The sequence below is a fragment of the Vicia villosa genome, linkage group LG3, assembly GCF_029867415.1.
Source record: "Vicia villosa cultivar HV-30 ecotype Madison, WI linkage group LG3, Vvil1.0, whole genome shotgun sequence".
In the NCBI taxonomy this organism is placed as follows: Eukaryota; Viridiplantae; Streptophyta; class Magnoliopsida; order Fabales; family Fabaceae; genus Vicia; species Vicia villosa.
Window position 1 is genome coordinate 110,930,926 of NC_081182.1, and position 20,033 is coordinate 110,950,958.

The following is a 20,033-nucleotide window of genomic DNA, read 5'->3' on the forward strand; positions in this document are numbered from 1 at the left end:
GTCCAGAAGAAAGTACAAGATGAAAGGTTGAAACGTCTAATCTCTGACTGACAAAAGGAACGTTAGAAGCTACAAAAGGCAAAGTCAGTAAAAGCACCAAAAGCAAGGCTCGAGGTAGTTGACAAAAGTGTGAAACATTAAATGCAGCGTTGTACTATTCGCGCAAAGCATTAAATGCTCCCAACGATCATTTCCTCTCAACGCCTATAAATAGAAGTTCTGATCATAAGAAAATAAGAACACTTGCGCAAATATATAGAATTGCTGTCAAATTCAAAAGCTTACGAACTTCATCTTCGACCTCACAAACTCTTGTAATATTTAGTGAGTGTTAAGTTTAGAACTTAAGAGAAATATCACTGTTGTGATTACAGCTTTATTAGAAGCAAATCTATACTCTTGTAAACTTTATTTTACATTGATTGTAAAAGAATATCTAGAGTGATCAAGTTGTGATCTGTAGACTCTAGAAGGATTCCTAGAGTGATCAAGTTGTGATCTGTAGACTCTAGAAGACTTAGAGGTCATCTAAGTGGAAAACCATTGTAATCAGTTGGATTAGTGGATTAAATCCTCAATTGAGGTAAATCACTCTAAGAGGGTGGACTGGAGTAGTTTGATTAACAACGAACCAGGATAAAAATTATTATGTTAATTGTTTTTATCTTCTAAGTTTTTGAGATACACTTATTCAATCCCCCTTTCTAAGTGTTTTTCTATCCTTCAATTGGCATCAGAGCGCCGGTTCTAGGTGCAAGCACTTAACCAGGGGTGGCCCTAAGCACGGGCTTGCGGGGAGGGAGCCCAGGGCCCCATAAATTTAGGGGCACCAAATTTTTTTTATCCATATATATAATAAAAGAGAATTTTCTATTATAAAAATATTTGCTAAAATTCATTTTTTTGAAAAATCCTGGCTAACAAATATATAGGGGCACTACAAAGTCAAAATTAATAAAAGAATGTTGAGAATCTGGATTCAATGATTGAATGTGTGTTTATTAAAAAAAATTAAATTCGTAGAAAACAACACTATAATGAAAATCTGTCTCTACCCACACAACTGAATCTTGAGTTTGTTGAAGATTTTTTTCAAATCACTATTTCTTATATATTGTAGATTAAACAATTGGCTCACTTGATAGAAGATTAGAGCAGTATAGCACATATGAAAATATTTTTGGATTCTTGTTTAGTATTGAAAGACTTAGATCATTATTTGATAGGGACTTGAAAGCATGTTGTAGACATCTTGAAACTTGTTTAAAACATGACGATTCTCTTTATCTTGATGGTGAAATTTTGTTTGAAGAATTGAAAGTTATTAGAGACGTTTTAACAGTTGAATCAAAATCAAGTTATATGATATTAAGTTCTTTAAAGACTTTTAATTGTTTTCCTAATGCATGCATAGCTTATAGAATAATATTGAATTGTTCCTATCAGAAGTTTTTCTAAATTAAAATTATTAAAATCTTATTTAAGATCTACTATGTCACAAGATAGATTAAATAATCTTGCGTTGATTTCAATTGAAAATAATTTTTGAAGAACCTTGATAATGAACAAATTATTAATGATTTTGCAACAAAAAATAATAAGAGGGTGATATTTAAATAATAATAATAATAATAATAATAATAATAATAATAATAATAAGTCTCTTTATAGTGGTTTATGTTTTGATGTAGTATAAATATTGATTTAAAGATCCATACTTGTATTCTTTTTACACAATGTCGAATAAAGATGTGTTTTTTATCCAATTATTTCTTTTATCGTTATGTATTTATTATTTAAAAAAATTATAGGGGCACCACTCTTTTAATTCGCCCAAGGCACCCAAATTTAAAGGACCGGCCCTGCACTTAACCGTGTTAGACAAAAGATTCAGGGAGAAAAACACAAAGTCAAAATGGTTGAAACAACTTCATCTACTCCTACTCCTGAACAAAACAACAATGGTAATGGAAGCAATAGTTTTAATGGCTATAATAGACCACCTGTTTTTGATGGTGAAAACTTTGAGTACTGGAAAGATAGACTCGAAAGTTACTTTCTTTGTCAAGATGGTGACTTATGGTTTCTCACAAATATAAGAGTGAAATTTCATTTTGGTCCCTCACAAATATTACACGAGCCAAATTAGTCCCTCACAAAAAAAATAGACCCAATTTAATCTCTTACAAAATGTAACCAGATCCTATTAGTCATTCTTTTAAATCGTGACTGGACTGACACATTAGATTTTATTTGTTATTTTTTAAATACTAAATTAATTTTATTTTTAATTGCATTTTTAAACAATTATGAATTAATAATATAAAAAAACCAAAATTGTTTCTTATAAGAAATCAAATTCGAGAATATAAAAAAAACCAATAATTTTATTTTGTTTTTATCCGAATTCTTGTCACTATGATATTTTTATTTTTGTAATTTTATTGAATTAAATAATTTAACATTAATATACTTTAAAATAAAATTTTAACTCAAATATTTAATAAAAATAAATTACATGACTGTTGTGTTAAATAATTTGATTATGTTGTTATAAATGAAAGTTGAATCTAATGAAAAATATGTTTATCACAACAATATTCTTGAATTTATTCATTTAATCTACATCAAATTTTGAACTTTACTTTGTTGATAATTTTGATGTTCACTCATTTTTAGAATTTACTTTTTAAAAATGCGTAAAGTCAGTAATTTCATTTCACTTTTATCTACATTCTTATCGTATGCAGCAAATGCAAGAGACTTTTATTATGATGATTGTATTGAATTGATTTATTTATATTAATATACCTTATTATAAAATTTTAATTCAAATATTTACTAAAAGTAAATTACATAATGGTTGTGTTAAATAATTTGTTTACACGGTTATAAATGAAAGATGAATGTAATAATGAAAAATATGTTTATTACAACAATGCCCTTGAATTTATTCATTAAATTTACACAAACTTCTGAGTTGCTCTATTGATATTCTCGAGGACTCGAGGTTCACTCCTTTTAACATTTTACTTTTTGAAAATACCTAAAATCAGTAACTTCTTTACTGTTTTTATTCACATTCCTGTTACTGTCTGAACTAGATATTCGCGAGGTTAACTCTTTTTTACTTTTTGAAAATCCGTAAATTCAGTAACTTCTTTACTGTTTTTATTCATATTCCTGTCACTGTCTGAACTAGATATTCCCGAGGTTCACTCTTTTTCCCGAGGTTCACTCTTTTTCACGTTTCACACTTCATTAGTTTTTATCCATGTTCTTTAGTCTGTCAGACCCAGAGATGATATTATTTATTACACATTAATACACCCTAAAATAAAATTTTAACTCAAATATTTTTTTAAAAATAAATTACATAATGCTTAAGTGAGATAAATTTCTCATTATATCTTATATAGGTTAGAAAGGAAAACATCAAATTAACATAAGACATTAAACTCTCACAACTATGAGAAATCAAAATTTAAATTTCAACTAAAAACATTTATACTTGATGTTTCTTCTTACCAACTAATTTTTCTTTTATTTATAATGATAATAATAATAATAATTATTATGAATATTGATTAACATTTTTGTTAGAAAAACAAAAAATATGATTATATGCTGTCAAATGGTGGCTCCTCCAAATATTCTTGCACCAGAAGATTTATAGTCTCTCTATTTATATATTATGTAATTGCCTCTCCTCATGTTAGTTACAAATTCCTTTTCTTTTCTCATTTATATTAAGGTAGTGGAATAACCAAAGAAGAAGAAAGAGATAGAAAAGCAAGAGAGAGAGACACAACACACAAACACAAACATAACATAGAGGATGATAAACACATCCTCTGTTTTTTTCATTCCAAATTCCCATTGAAAAAAAACTTTTTTTTCCAGCACATGCCCATCATTTTTTCTTCATCTAAATCTTCTTATGGTGAGTTTTTCTCATCTGGGTCGTGGGAATTCTCGTCGATCTCTTGTAAAGTTTGAATTTTTTTTTGTTCTGAATTCTGATCTAGTTTGGTGGTTTGTTTTGTGATTAGATATTTTGGGTCGAGTTTTGATTGATGCTGGGAAGATCCGATGCTCTTAGATCGAATTTGACAAAACCCACTTCGTGTTTGATCGAAGCAATTACTGGGTTGTGTCTGAATTTTCAGATAAGGTTTGTTTTTATGATGCGGATTAGATAGATTCCTTTCATGTGCATTTTCTGATCGGTTTTGCTCTGCTTTTGTTTTTGTAAAGATTTGATTTTTAAGATTGTGGTTGATTGTTGTGCATTTAGATTGATTCCTTATCTGAATTGTGACCATCATTGATTGATCTGTGATTTGTCTGTGGTTCTTTGATGTGAATTGAATGAGAATTATGAGTTAGAGTGAGTTTTTGTTGAATCTTGATATTGAATTTAGTGATTGATGGTTGGTTGTGATTGGTAATTGAACAGATGGAATCGGATCTCGGCAAGCTCTTCATTGGAGGAATATCGTGGGACACGGATGAGGAACGTCTCAGGGAGTATTTTGCGACATATGGGGAGGTGATTGAGGCTGTGATCATGCGGGATCGCGCAACGGGACGTGCTCGTGGTTTTGGTTTTGTTGTGTTTGCTGATCCCGCTGTTGCTGAGAGAGTCATTGTCGATAAGCACATAATCGATGGTCGCACTGTGAGTTTCTGTATTTGCATAGATCGATGTATATATATACCATCAGCATTTTGTTCATATTGCGTGTTTAGTCTTGCGGCAATTGAAACTAGCTAAAATTGTTATTCTAATAGAAATCATTATGTCTGACGCATCGATTTTATTGAATATCATTTTCATTTATGGTAATACATGAATTTTCAATGTACATTGGATCGAAATTGTCCTTTTTCGGTTTATAATATAAGAAACTGTAAGCGACTTGCGGAATTTGATCTGTATCGTGTTGAATTTTCAGGTTGAAGCAAAGAAAGCTGTTCCTAGAGATGATCAGAACAATTTAAACAGACAGACTGGTAGTGTACAGGGATCGCCTGGTCCCGGACGTACAAAGAAGATTTTCGTTGGAGGCTTACCGTCAACAATCACCGAAAGTGATTTCAAGATGTATTTTGATCAATTTGGTACGATTACCGATGTTGTTGTTATGTACGATCACAATACACAAAGGCCAAGAGGCTTTGGCTTCATCACATTTGATTCAGAAGAAGCGGTGGATAGAGTTCTTTACAAAACATTCCACGAACTCAATGGAAAGATGGTTGAAGTCAAAAGGGCGGTGCCGAAAGAACTTTCCCCGGGTCCTACCCGAAGCCCGTTGATAGGAGGATATAACTATAGTTTGAATAGTAGGGCAAGTAGCTACCTAAACAATTATGGTCAAGGTTTTAGTATGAGTCCGATAGGAGGATATGGAGTCAGAATGGATAGTAGGTTTAGTCCGCTTACTGGCGGTAGAACTGGTTTTACACCTTTTGGAAACACCGGTTATGGAATGGGGATGAATTTGGATTCTGGATTGAGCCCAAACTTTGGAGGGAACTCTAATTTTGGGAACAATTTAGGGTACGGTCGAATCTTCAGTCCTTTCTATAGCGGCAACTCAAGCAGATATGCTACTCCGATAGGCTATAACGGTGGTAACGGAAGAGGCGATTCTCTTATGAACTCGACTTCTAGGAATGTCTGGGGTAATGGGGGACTGAGCAGTGCCAATAACCCGGTTAGTCCCGGTGCATTCTTGGGATCTGGAAGTGGAGCTTTCGGTGTTTCAATTGGAAATAACGGCACAAACTGGGGTGCTTCCATTCCAGCTCAGGGCGGAGGGGCTGCTTCCGGCTATGCTACTGGGAATAATGTTTACGAAGGCGGAGATAACAACTTTGGATTAGGTGCTGCAGGGTATGGAAGAAACAACAATGCAGCTGTGAATCCAAACTCCACATTTAATGCATCGGCTGGTGGTTACGACGGATCATATGGAGATTTATACCGCAGTGGCAGCGGTTCGGTTTACAATGACAATGCTTGGAGATCCGCCGCTTCTGAGATAGACGGTTCTGGCTCATTCAGTTATGGTCTTGGTAGTATTGCGTCAGAAGATCCTGTGAAGACTTCCGAGGATTATATTGGAAGCTACAATGTTGCAAGTAGACAACCTAATAGAGGTTAGATCCTTTTGGCTACATATCAGATTTTTGTTTATAAAGTTTTGGTGTTGGTTTCAGAAGATGAACTATTCTTAATGAGTTTGAAAAGAAAATCTGTATTTACTAATTTTCTTTTTACATTTGATTTTAATATCTGCATATCCCGAACTGTGATATATCGATAAATGCAGATTTGTAGCTTTATTAATTAATGTCTTTATTAGCTATGTAGCCTCAACACTTCAGATTGACGGCGTGTCTGGTTACATTCAACCACTTGCATTTTCTTAAATTATTGTCCGTGTTTATGTGTCCGTGTTTGTGATAGTATTTCATAGCTTATACCTGAGTACATGTTTCCTGAATTTATGAAATTCGCGTGTTTCAGGAATCGCTGCTTAGGAGAAATGTAATTTGGATATGTAATGGTAGCGGTAGATCAAAGGAAACTGGTTACAAGTAAATGAGGTATTGTGAAATCATACATCTCCTTCGCTTCGAGAGAGATATATAAGCTCACAAAGAAATTTGTCATATAATAGCTAACGGTGTTCTTTCATTCGAAGTATACATATTCAAAAAAACAAAAGCAGTTACAAAGTGATTTTGTGTAAGGCGTGGTTATTTTTTTTCCGGGTCGTTTTATCAGTTTTCTTCAGGGTTTAGGTTCGTTTTCATGGAAGTTGTTGATTGAGGTGTAAAATCATATCGCGGGATATATACTAAAGAAGATATTATTCCATGATAGTGTAATAGTTCTGCATCTCCGGCGAGACGCGTGTTGCGTCGTTGTTTAGTTTGTTTGTTGATGATGATAGAGTAATTGTTAATTTTTGAAGTTGTTGTTTCTTGTAGCCCAAGGTATTTGTTTGTAACTTTGGTCAAAATTGTAAGTGAGGTTCAGTTTGATTTTATAATATCATCAAGTGTGAAAAACATGAGTGGGAATCCTATATAAGGTCCCTATCAAATAATCAAAGTTTCTGAACACTTTTATTAGTTTTTGTTACACTTTTTCTATACAGCTTTATAATTACTATTGTTTCTGTCTTGATTTTTCAATATTAGTCAATTCTTGCTTCTTATGTTTGGATGCTGAAACTGTTTTTTGAAAGTAACATTGTTAGATGTTGTTGATGAATTATATATAGAACATAGTTGATTGGTTGAAACTTGAAACTTATGGCTAAGGGTTTGACTCAATAAAAACTTTAGGTTTAAACTAAGAATGGTGGACACCACCGTACCCACCCGGACACGACACAACTAGTAATTACATAAATCGGTACATGTGTTTGACATCTAATACATCTTTAATTTGAAATGTTGGTATTAAATTTTACTAGTAGTAACTACATATATCGGTACATGTGTTAGACATCTAACATATCATTAATTTGAAATGTCGGTATTAAACTTTATGTTTAAATTAAGAACGGCGGACACAACCTTAACATGTCACAATTAGTAGTAACCACAAAAACCAGTACATGTGTTAAGACATCTAAGACACCTTTAATTTGAAATTTTGGTACTAAACTTTAGATCTAATTAAGAACGGAGGATACGACCCCTTACATGTGTTAGATGTCTAACACACTTTTAATTTGAAATGTTGATACTAAACTTTAGGTTTAAACTAAGAATAACAGACCCGATCTAAACATGACACAACTGGTACAACTAGTAGTAAAACTTTAGGATGTCTCTAACAAACATACTTTAGGATCTCTCTAACACATTTAATTTGAAATGTCGGTACCAAACTTTAGGTTTAAACTAAGAACGGGACGCGGTCTAAACATGACACAATCAGTATTAAAACTTTAGGTCTAACTAAAAACGACACACACAACACAACTAGTAGTAACTACTTAATACGGTATATGTGTTAGACATCTAACGCACCTTTAATTTGAAATGTCGATACTAAACTTTATATTTAAGCTAAGAACGGCACTTTATATTTAAGCTAAGAACGGCAGACACGACTCATATATGACACAACTAGTAACTATATTAGACACAACTAGTAGTAACTACTTAGATCAGTACATGTGTTAGACATCTAACATGCCTTTAATTTGAAAGGTATATGTGTTAGACATCTAACGCACCTTTAATTTGAAATGTCAATACTAAACTTTATATTTAAGCTAAGAATGGCAGACACGACTCATATATGACACAACTAGTAACTATATTAGACACAACTAGTAGTAACTACTTAAATCGGTACACGTGTTAGACATCTAACATGCCTTTAATTTGAAAGGTCATTTGAAATGTCGGTACTAAACTTTAAATTTAAGCTAAGAACGGCGGACACGACCCATATATGACACAACTAGTAGTAACGCTACATGTTAGACATGTAACACATCTTTAATTTGAAATGTCGGTATTAGGCTTTAGGCTTAAACTAAGAACGAAGAACTCGGTATTAAACATTAGGTTTAAATTATGAACGGAGGACACGACCTAAATATAATACAACTAGTAGTAACTATATAAATTAGTACATGTGTTAGACATTTAATACATCTTTAATTTGAAATGCCGGTTCTACGAAAAGTGTGTAGATGCTATGCAACTTACAAAATAAATGTTGCTTTTGTAATATTTGTTTTACTTTATATATAAAAAAAATGGTTGTTTTGCTTTATATATTTATTTTTGAGTTTTTCTTAATATGGTTTTCTTTTTAGGCCTAGTAATATCTATTTTCATTTGACTTTCTATTGCCAGCTAATTATTATATGGACTAAAAAGATAGGTGCGATACTGTATATATATATATATATCTCTATCTTTCTATTTTCTGATATTGGATATATTTATCTATATCTTTTATTTTGTTGGCTACAGTTTACACACATTTCAAAAACATATACAAAAATTCGTGATATCATATTTGACATTTCAAACATCATTTCTCTTTTATATGTATCTACACATCTAATTATACATATCTATTCTATTTGTTGTTTGAATATATCTGTTATAATTAGAATTTTTATTAGAATGGTAGGAATTTTTTAAAAACTCATTTTTATAAATTAAATGTCTAATTTAGATATTAGAAATATAAATATTTATTAATCATGATCATAATATAATAAAATTACATGATTTCCAAAAACATATATTTTAATGATTAAATAAACTATTTAAAATAATTTTAGAATTTTTAATATTAAAAAATTTATAATATAAAGATGAGATACCTAAAATAACTTTTTATTAAAAAATGTTTCGACTAACTTTTTATTTAAACTTTAAATAAAAAAAATTTAACAAAAAAAAAACTGATTATTTTATTGATGATTATTTTTGCATGCTTCCTGTTATATATTAATTTTTAAGTGGACAAAACCTACGGAAAAAAAATCAAAACATTGTATATGATGAAAAAAGGATTTAAGTATTATAGAAAACACATCTAAACTAACTTTTAATTATTCATTCATTATGCATGCAAGTAATCTATGGTTATTATTAGTGGAAAATTTCATGGTTTAATATTTTTGCAAAAAGTAGGCAAGTTGTATGGTTATTTATCCTTGTGCTTGTTACTTTCATGTGATTCCATCCTTCTAATAAGATTTCAGATTTGGATCTTCAAAAATGAACAACTTACGTGTGGCTATGCTTTTATCTTATCCTTAAATGGATTACAATTTGTCTTACACTTTTATCTTCTGATGAAATTTTTGGACATTATCGTCACAGTTTCACATAAGGATTTTGTACAAAATTAGTTTTTTTATTTGATAGGTTTTATTTCTTTTAAAGGAGTTGGGTCTGTGTTATTTTGTTTGTTACATGCATGATATGGATATCGTTTTGGGTTTTTGTACTTGTTAAAGAAATTCAAATGTTTCTACTGTCACATTGAGCTAAAATATAATTGTACAGTTATTGTTTTCTGGTAAAATGTTTATTAAAATATGTTTTCCAAAGTAATGATCGATTTTTTTTTTTAAAGAGATTTAATAATGTGTTTGCAAAATAATATAATGTGTTGATTTTAAAATTTATTTTATCATATATATATATATATATATATATATATATATATATATATATATATATATATATATATATATATATATATATATATATATAATTACCATGATATAGGGGTGTTTGGTAAAAATAGCGGTTGACTGACAAACAAGCTGATTGCTTATAGTTTATGACAGATGACTGATAACTTATAGTTGATGGTTGATAAGTTAATTGAAATATTTGATAAAATTAGTGGTTCAACTAACTTATAAATGTAAAATGACATAAAAGATATTTAATATACATTTATTTCATTTTAAATTAAAATAAATTATATAGGATGAAAACAAATTTTTGTTAAAATAATAAGGATAAAAAAATAAAAAATATAAGCTATAAAGCTATAAGTTAAAACACTATTTGAAATACCGTCTGAAAAATAAGCTATAAGTTAGCAAAATAAATTATAAATTCGTGATGAAAAGACCATTATCAAATATGTCTAAATTATCATATGAGTTTATAAGCTTAAAAAAAATAGTTGAGATTAAACGTGTAATTATAGAGGAAAGAGAAAAAAAATCAATTACTTTTAAGAGGAAACATAAATTACAAATCGAAGTTTAAAAATATTTTTTAATCACAACGTTTAATTTAAATCTAATGGTTGTTATTAAATTTTTAAATTCTCATATAACTTACTAGTTTTTATTATATATATATATATATATATATATATATATATATATATATATATATATATATATATATATATATATATATATATATATATATATATATATATATGGGTTATGCTATAATAGACCCATTTGTTTTTATGAAGGTATACTTTAGCAGCATGCACCTTAGGGTGCATTTAAGTTTTTTTTAGTTAAAACTTACTAAAACACACCTTCATAAAATTAAGTGGGTGTATTATAGCAAATCCCTGTGGGGTTTGCTATAATACACCCACTTATTTTTATGAAGGTCTATTTTAGCAACATGCACCTTAAGGTGCATTTAACTATTTTGTAGTTAAAGCTTGCTAAAATAGACCTTCATAAAAACAAGTGTGTCTATTGTAGCAAAACCATATATATATATATATATATAACTTAATAATTCTCATATATAATTTTTATTAATCTCCAATTGTGCATAAGTTTCTAGAATTGGATATTGAGACAATTTAGGAAATTTGTGATATTTTGTTCCAAGATTCAAGGATATTTTTTGCATAATTGGTGCAGCCCTCAGCTTGTGGATCAAAAAATCTTTGGGTAAAGAATTTGAAGCCCATGGACAGCTGAGGATTATATAAAGAGAAACATAATCCTAATGCAATTTGGCTTTCACAACTTTGTAAAAGAAAAAGGGAAATTTAGAGTCTTATGTTTTGAGATTCCTTTTAGTGTGTTGTGTTTTGTTTATGTCATTCATGTATCCTTCGATGCATTGAGGTTGACTGATTCTTCATTGTCAATCACTCATGAGCTTTTAAGAAAAGAGTGTTGTGTGTAATTGGAAGTATATTCTTCTGTTTTGGTCTTTTGTTATTGTCACTGAGGTGATTGGGAAGCGAGAGGGGGATCTCATATCTAGGAGTATCCTAGGTAGAAGTTGCACAAGGTAGTGATTAGGCGATAATGTTGCACCAAACTGTGTTAATAATTGACTTTGTCTTTTACCTTCTGCAATTTACTTCTGCAAAATTTATTGTTGGTAAAATTGTTTTGTCAGTCAGATGATGTCTGAACATCTGTGTTGACATTGTGTTTTGGCGTTGGGACATCAGTCTTGACATCTATGTTAAAGTTCCAGAATTTCAATTAGCATCAGAGCTGGCACCCTGTTCTTTTTTGGGTGAGCTCCAGGGAGATAATTTTGTTGCTACTATATGTCTTTTGGAAGGCTGGAAAGGTAGCCTTCTTCAAATCGATGGACAACAGAACTTGAAAATCCTATTGTTAAGGATGAAGAAGGGAATGTTACTTTGAAGCTAGAGGAGGACTAGTCTAAGCAAGATGATGAGTTGGCTCTTGGTAACTCTAAAAGCCTTGAATTCCATATGGAGTTGATAAAAATATATTTAGACTAATTAACACATGTATTGTGACCAAAGATGCTTGTGAAATTCTCAAGACCACTCATGAAGGCACATCTAAGGTGAAAATGTCTAGATTTCAGCTGCTCATAACCCAACTTGGAAGCTTGAAGATGAAAGATGATGAAAGCATCCATGACTTTCATATGGATATTCTTGAAATATCAAATGTTTTCAGTGCTTTCGAAGAATATATTTCAGAAGAGAAGCTGTCAGGAAGATACTCAGGTCTCTCCTAAGAGATTAGACTTGAAGGTGTCTGTTGTTGAAGAAGCTCAAGACATAAACAACATGAGAATAGATGAACTTGTTGGGTCACTTCAAATTTTTGAGTTGACTATAATATGACAGATCAGAAAAGAAGAACAAGAGCATAGCTTTTGTCTCCAACACTGTAGACGAATAGGAGCAATGTGACCTGGATACTGATGAAGGGTTATCCAATGCTATTGTGTTACTTGTAGGGATGGTAGGCAAACACAAACCTACGGGGCCCACCCGCACACGAGTTGACTGGATTCGGGTGTCACCCGATATTTCGGGTGCTGGTTTGGGTAGTGTGAAACCCGCACCCGAAACCATACTCGCTTAGATCTCAAATTACATAAATGCCCCTAAATAGATATAATTCTACGTTGTATTTTAATGTTGTTGTTGTATTTTATGCTCCTAAATATATTTTAATTCTACGGTGTTTTTCCACCCATTTGGATTGATGGAAAATTTTAATGTTGCTATTGTATTTTATGTGTTTTTTGCGGGTTCGGGGTGGAAAAACTCGAACCTAACGCGTGTGGGCGTGGGTGTTATTTTGCCACCCGAATATCCTTCATGTTTGGGTTTGGTTTTGGATTCGGGTTCGGGTGGTGATTTCGGGTGCGAGTTTGATAGTGTGAAACCCGTACTCGACCCTACCCGTTTCCATCCCTAGTTACTTGGGAGGTATTATCAACCAGGTACTGAGGAGAGTGGGTAGAAGGTCATGACCAAATGTCAAGAACATTAGTCTGAACATCAACAAAGAACTATGATGCTCAAAGAAAATGTCAATCAAAGTAAAAGAATTCACTATTAGGAATGTGAAGGCGTTGGACATTTTAGAGGAGAATTCCCTACCTATCTCAAGAAACAACTCAGGGGGATTTTTATTTCTTGGTCTGATGAGGGAATTGATCCTAATGATGAATCATCTAATCCTGTTACTTCCTTAACTAGAAGTTGGGCTTCTGATGTAGAATCATGTGATGAAGAAATGAATTATGATGAGCTGGCTACTTCTTAAAAAGAATTGTGCATCAAAAGTGAAGTAGTCTATCAACAAGTAGGAAAAACATAAGGTAACTATATCTCAACTACATACTGGAAAGGAAGAATGTTTGCCTACCATCTATAACCTACATAATGAGGTGACTTTATTTGCCTCAAAACTTGAAAACAAGATCAACTCTGTGAGGATGTTGAACAATGGTTCTGATATGTTGGATGAGATTCTTCAAGATGGGAAGATGACTAAAAAACCTACAAGGGATATGTTTTGATTATCAAGGCTCTAACAAGTAAATAAAAACTCAAGTGACAAACCCTGTTCCTCCCAAAAGGTAGGCTGAGTCAAGGATATCAAACAAAATGTATTGACATCGTGTCAAACATCAAAATACTCAAGCTAAAGGCAGGCTCTTGCACTAGAGATGTCACTTCTATGGTAATGTTGGTCATATCAGGTCCATCTATTTCAAAATGTATTGATATCCCAAAGGTCCAACTTAGCCTAAGGTTGACCAAGCAGTGAATAAAACTAGGAAGGTATGGAAACCCAAGGAAGGTGCTAATTTCCTTATTACTCATACCTGTCTCACAAAGATGATAAGTATTTTGACAATAGTAGTTCCAGACACATGACTAGAGTAAAGAAGTTTATGGTGGACATTAAGGGTCATTCTACCAGCTATGTTACTTTTAATGATGGGGCCAAAGGTGAAATTAGGGGTGTTGAAAAACTAGAATGTACATGATTACATAGTCTTTTTGATGTTTTCCTTGTTAAAGGTCTGACAATTAATTTGATAAGCATAAGTCACTTGTATGATCAAGGTCTGAAGGTAAGTTTTACTATGGGAGAAGTTTTGGTCACTAATGGGAAGAATGAAGTTCTGATGAAGGGAGTTAGGTCCCAAGACATTTGTTATTTGGTAATACCTCAAGAAACTACTTGCTCATCCACATGCTTAATATTCAAAGGAAGATAAAGTCAAGATGTCACACCAGATGTTGCAACATCAAACTGCTGTCAGAGTTTTAGAACTTCCTCTTATGGGTCCAATGAGGCTAATGAAAGGTGAGAGCCTTGGTAAACAAAGGCTTGTCTATGTGGCTGTTGATGATATTGTTTTAAAAATGTCCTGGGTAAATTAGAGCAAAGAAAAATCTGATATCTTTGAAGCATTCAAAGGCCTTTATCAATTCCTTCAAAGAAAACAAAAGGCAAAGATGGGTTCCAAAAGTGGTGAATGGATATTTTTGAATTACTCTATAAATAACAGAGCTTATAAATTTTTATTTCAAGAGCCAGAGTCATGATGGAATCTATAAATGTTGTGGCTAAAGACTCAATCATAGATAATGGACATGATGTTGGAGCCGATGTTGGAACATCATTCCAGGTGGATGATGAGCCAGAAAATGTGGTGAATAATGATACTGATGCTGACAATGCAAATGTAGAGCCTGATGAAAATGAAGTTAACAAAGGTTCCTCAATCATAATTCAGAAAATTTATCCAAAGAAATTCATTATTTGGATTATTTGTGAAGGGATCACCACAAGATTCAGAAATTCCGTATTAAAAAACTGAAGGATATCTTAACTGGTGAATTTTGGAGTAAACCTATTGCTACAAAATGGATTTACAAGAGTAAGTTTGATGGATTTAGTGTTGATGATGGATGTTTCTTTTTCGGAAACAATCTTGTATCATGGATTAGCAATAAGATAATTTATGTATCCCAGTTTTTCACTAAGGCAAAGTATAATGCTGAAGGAAGTTGTTGCTCTCAATTAATTTGGATGCTAGAAGAATACAATGTCAAACATAATGTTATGACATTGTACTGTGACAAGCTGATTAAAATCGTATTGAGAATTTGAGGGGTAATTTGAGAATTTGTACTGCCGAAGAATTATAGCAATTACATGTTGGGAAGCATACAAACAATATTTTCTCTCTCCTCCATCTAGTGGTGCATACAAATTCAAAAAAAAACATTATCCATTGTTAAACCCGATGTGGTTATCTATGGATAAGGGAATGTCATAAGAATCCCCAGCAGTGAAAGCTTGGAAAGAGAGAAAGAAGAACAAGAGAATGCCTCTCTCCTATAGTGAATGATGCATTGTTACTAAGGATGATTACACCTCTTTCCAAACTCTCTCATTGACTGATTCATCGTTATAAGCAAGGTTATCTTTCATTATTAAACTCAAAACCTTATTGCTTCTCCATCCTATCAAGTTTTATGGTTCAGCATGAGTCAATATCCCGAAAAGGTTGATGTTAAGAAGGTCCAAGAGTCCGGAAAGAAGGCTAAGAGTATTGATCCGAAAAAGGTTGAATCCAAGGTGGAAACATTTGCTGGATCATCTGTGATAGGGAAAAGTATGTAACAAAGATGGAGTACCTCAAGAAAAATTGTGGTTAATTATATGACTCTTATTTTGATGTTGATGAAGCTTGGGTCACTTAAATTGACTAAGGTGGTCGGGTTGAATAGCCGGTTTAAAATATGAAAACTTTCTTCTGGTCTTTCTTTTTGGTTGGCATTATAATAAATTCCTAACATTCTTTATTTGTTGTGGAATTATCTGGATAGGATGCTCTCTGCATAGCATCTAATTACATTAAGTTTTTTTTGCTTCCATCTTTTGATTATGCTTGTATGCATGTATGCTTCCATTTTTATTGTACATTTACTCTAATTTTTGTCAAGATTTGACTAAAAAGAGGGAGTAAAGTGTTAGAATGATAAATTGGAATCTAGTTTATACTAATGTCATGTCAAATGTCTTAAAATGTTGATGAATGATGGGACTGTACTACTGCTTAGGAAGAGTAGTCTTTTGATGTTTGATATATATGCAACTATTTAAGGGGGCATGATTGTCTGTCATGTTTGGTGTTGATGTTTAAGGAAACTATCTTGCTTCTGCTACTACTACTGATATGTGTGCATGATGTCATACCAGATGTTCGAACATCTTTCCTAAAGTTTTTGTGAAGTAGGTTGAGAAATGCAGGTATTTGTACCAAAGAATATTGGTTTGGTAAAGATATTCTGGACTTCAAGAAAGTGGTAGATTAATTGAGGTAGCATATTTCAGGAATAGTTGTTAGTTTTGGTTCCATGAGACATGGGGAGTGCTATGATAGAGGGAGCATATTTCTTGTGTTGCTTGATTAGTTTCTCAATTCTTTTTGTGCTTTAGGAGTAAAGAGTGTTGCCCTGCGGCTACTGCTGATATCTTTAGGAGTAAAGACTGTTGTTGCCCTACTGCTACTGCTAATATATTTGTTGCGCGTATAACTTTGATGTTTTGTGTTTGGTTATTTTATGGTTTTATTCCTTATCTCTAGGTTTACCGTATAGAGGTTGTGTTTTTTTAGCCAAATTTTCCAAAGGAGTAGATTGTAAGTTTCTTGGTTTTATGATTGGCATCAATTTTTCTAAAATATTTTGCATTTAATAAAACGTGTATCACTGCAATATGTTAAACAATATGTTCTGACATCCTAAACAACTGTTATAGCAGAAGCTGAACTACTGTTATGTTTCTTGACATATTTGATTTGATTTTGTGAGATTTTCTATGGATATATCTGCTAGAACAAGATTGAGAATCTTTGTTCAGAATCTGGTTTTGATGATAACAAGCATATATTTTGTAAGTAACAATTTTATTACTAATTGTTTCATTTAGTGTGCAAATACTATGTTATAAGTCCTATACACGATTCATCAGAAACCGGCTCAGATATGAAATCAAACATCCGGAAGATTGACAAAGTAAAAACATCATTCATCAGATGTTCTGATTAAGAATACGTCAAACAAGCCAAATTCAGCAGATCAAATGAAGCAACAATATAAAACAAGTTCACTCTGAATGAAATTCTGGTAAGACAGACTCAGAATGTCATACACAATGTCACGACATCTTTTCTGTCATCAGCTTAGCTGAGGCAGTACATACAGATCCCCCAATTTTTTATTACTTCTAACATCTAGAAGTCTGGAAGTGTTGGGATCACATATCAGTTCAGTTAACATAAACAAATCTGCTTTGCAGAGATTCTGTGTTAGCACAGTCATTAAATCACACACTGATGTCATGCACGATGTTATGACATCCAAACTAAACTTACAAATAAACAATGCAGAAACATAAATAACACAGAGAATTGTTTACCCAGTTCGGTTCTAACTAACCTACTCTGGGGGCTACCAAGCCAGGGATGAAGTTCACTATCAGTAGTATCAATTCAGAGTTAAACTCGCCGTTTACCCCTCCTCACTTAATCACTACCCAATGACCCCTCTACCTAGGTCCTCCCTAGATATGGAATATCCCCATTCCACTCCCAATCACCGCAGTGATGTCCAAGCACTCCAGCCCCTAGCCTATGCTTGACAGCTTCTCACCAACAATCACCTCATGTGATAACACACTGACAATAGTCAAAGTAGAAGATCCACTTCCAATACACACTTTGATCTTGCTTCACAACTTCAATCAAACGACACATCTACACTCATTGCTTCACAGCTTCTGAGTGAGTACACATACCTCTTGCCTACAGGCTTCGAGGAACAAATCAGTGACCATCCCACAATCCAGGTGGTTCACCTACACAATAAACCCTAATGACTACATTATGATCGTTAGATTTACAAGGCTACAAAGATTCCTATTTATAACCTGATCCTAGTTGGACTTGGGCTTAAAATCGCAGCACTCCATGCTGTTACAAATCAGCAGATTTCTTCTGCTACAAACAAGGCCTTTTAATCATAACTTACCTAATTTATCTCCTAAATTAGTAACTGCTGAATCTTCAATCTTCAGATTTGATTCTTCAATATTCTGACTTGATTCTTTGACCTTTAAATCTGCGCCACATAGGATTACATAATATTCACATAGAATATTCTGTATCTTTTAAAACCAAACTGAATCTTCCTTCCTCAGTTCTGCAGGCGCGATGTCATGGTTGAAGTCATGACATTCCTTGTAACATCTTGCTTCAGTACCTGTTTTGTTCTTTTAATATTTGCAAGAGTACATTACATTACATTCAGCTGCTATTATGTTTTAGCCAAGCATGGATGCCAATAAGACAATAATACAAAGCAGAGCACTAACAATCTCCCCCTTTGGCTTATTGTGGCTAAAACTGAACATAAATAAAAATTCCAATTTAACTCCAAGAGCAGCTGCTTCAACTTTCAGGATACCAGGCTGAACCACATCATAACAGGCTGACCTCCAAGAGCAGCTGCTTCAACTTTCAGGATACCAGGCTGAACCACATCATAACATCTTCAGTCTGCTTCTACTTCTGTCTTCAAATCTACCTTTGTTTCTTTGACAGTGGCAAAATCAGCATCAGCCTCTCTCCCCCTTTTTAGCCATAATATGACAAAGATTTATACAATGTCATAATATGCAATGGAAAAACCTGTAACTCCCCCTGCACATGAGGAAGAAGATACGAAAACCAGTTCTTGCCACTGTAGTTCTCCAAGAACTAGCCCTTGTAACTCAGAACACAAATCACAACTAAAATGTCTCCCTTCTCGAAGGCTGAATAAGAAGACGCATTCTCGTTGTTATTGCTGTAACACCATTGGTAGAGTTCCATGATTTCCCCACCCTGTGTTATTCTGAACAGATTTTGGTAGAGGAACCCATCGCAATACCAAATCTGGACGCACCCAACACAAACACACACGAAACACATCTTTGAGAGATTTGATATCTGAAGCCTGCTGCGAAGATGCTAATTTATAGCCATTGGAGAATCATAGGAAGTAACGATAGTCTTTGGTCTTGTTCAATGGTCAAACTATTAATTAGGAAACAGTTCTAAAAGCAATTACTCTTTCCAAAGCAGTTTTTCCTTGTTTGACTCTGCAGAATCAATGTCTTTAACTATGTCATGACATCCTGTCAGACATTGTCCCTCTTTCACCCCTCAAGCACATAGCTTAAGATTCTTTAAGAGACTTTGACAAAGCATCCTATGAACCACGTAATAGACCTCCTACTCCTTTACTGACTCACTAGTCATAGACTTCTGTTGTTCTGATCACCTTGAGACTGTATACTGCAACTGTGAAGAGCCTTCCAACACTTGTTGACATGCAGCCACTAGAACAGTTCAAGATTTGTGGATACCAGACGCACATGGTTAGATTCAACCATTCCCAGAAAAACTGACTATAATGATACATCTTGTTAAATAAACCTTTTCATAAGAAACTTCCTCTAACTAAGTTGAAAAAGCTCCTTCTGACTTGGACCACCTTCATTATGATGATAGAGTATAACAGACCAAGATAATTTTCTAGAATTATATCTTGAACTAAGAAGACACTCCCCCTATCTGAGATAATTTGTGCTTCATACAGGAAAACTTGTAATGATGAATGGAAAATATAAGATGCATCTTCATATCTTCAAGAGCGCACCCTCTGCCCAACTAACTAGCTG

General features: G+C 32.9%; 1 protein-coding gene across 1 annotated transcript; it reads left to right on the forward strand.

The window, feature by feature from the left end:
* The first annotated feature begins 3,700 nt into the window (after positions 1–3,700).
* On the forward strand, positions 3,701–7,149 carry LOC131662317 (heterogeneous nuclear ribonucleoprotein 1-like). The gene is made up of 5 exons (XM_058932085.1): positions 3,701–3,943; positions 4,053–4,174; positions 4,460–4,681; positions 4,959–6,168; positions 6,539–7,149. Exons 3-5 carry the CDS (start codon positions 4,460–4,462, stop codon positions 6,550–6,552), a joined length of 1,446 nt encoding a protein of 481 aa, XP_058788068.1. The 5' UTR covers positions 3,701–3,943; positions 4,053–4,174; the 3' UTR covers positions 6,553–7,149.
* The last annotated feature ends 12,884 nt before the right edge of the window (positions 7,150–20,033 follow it).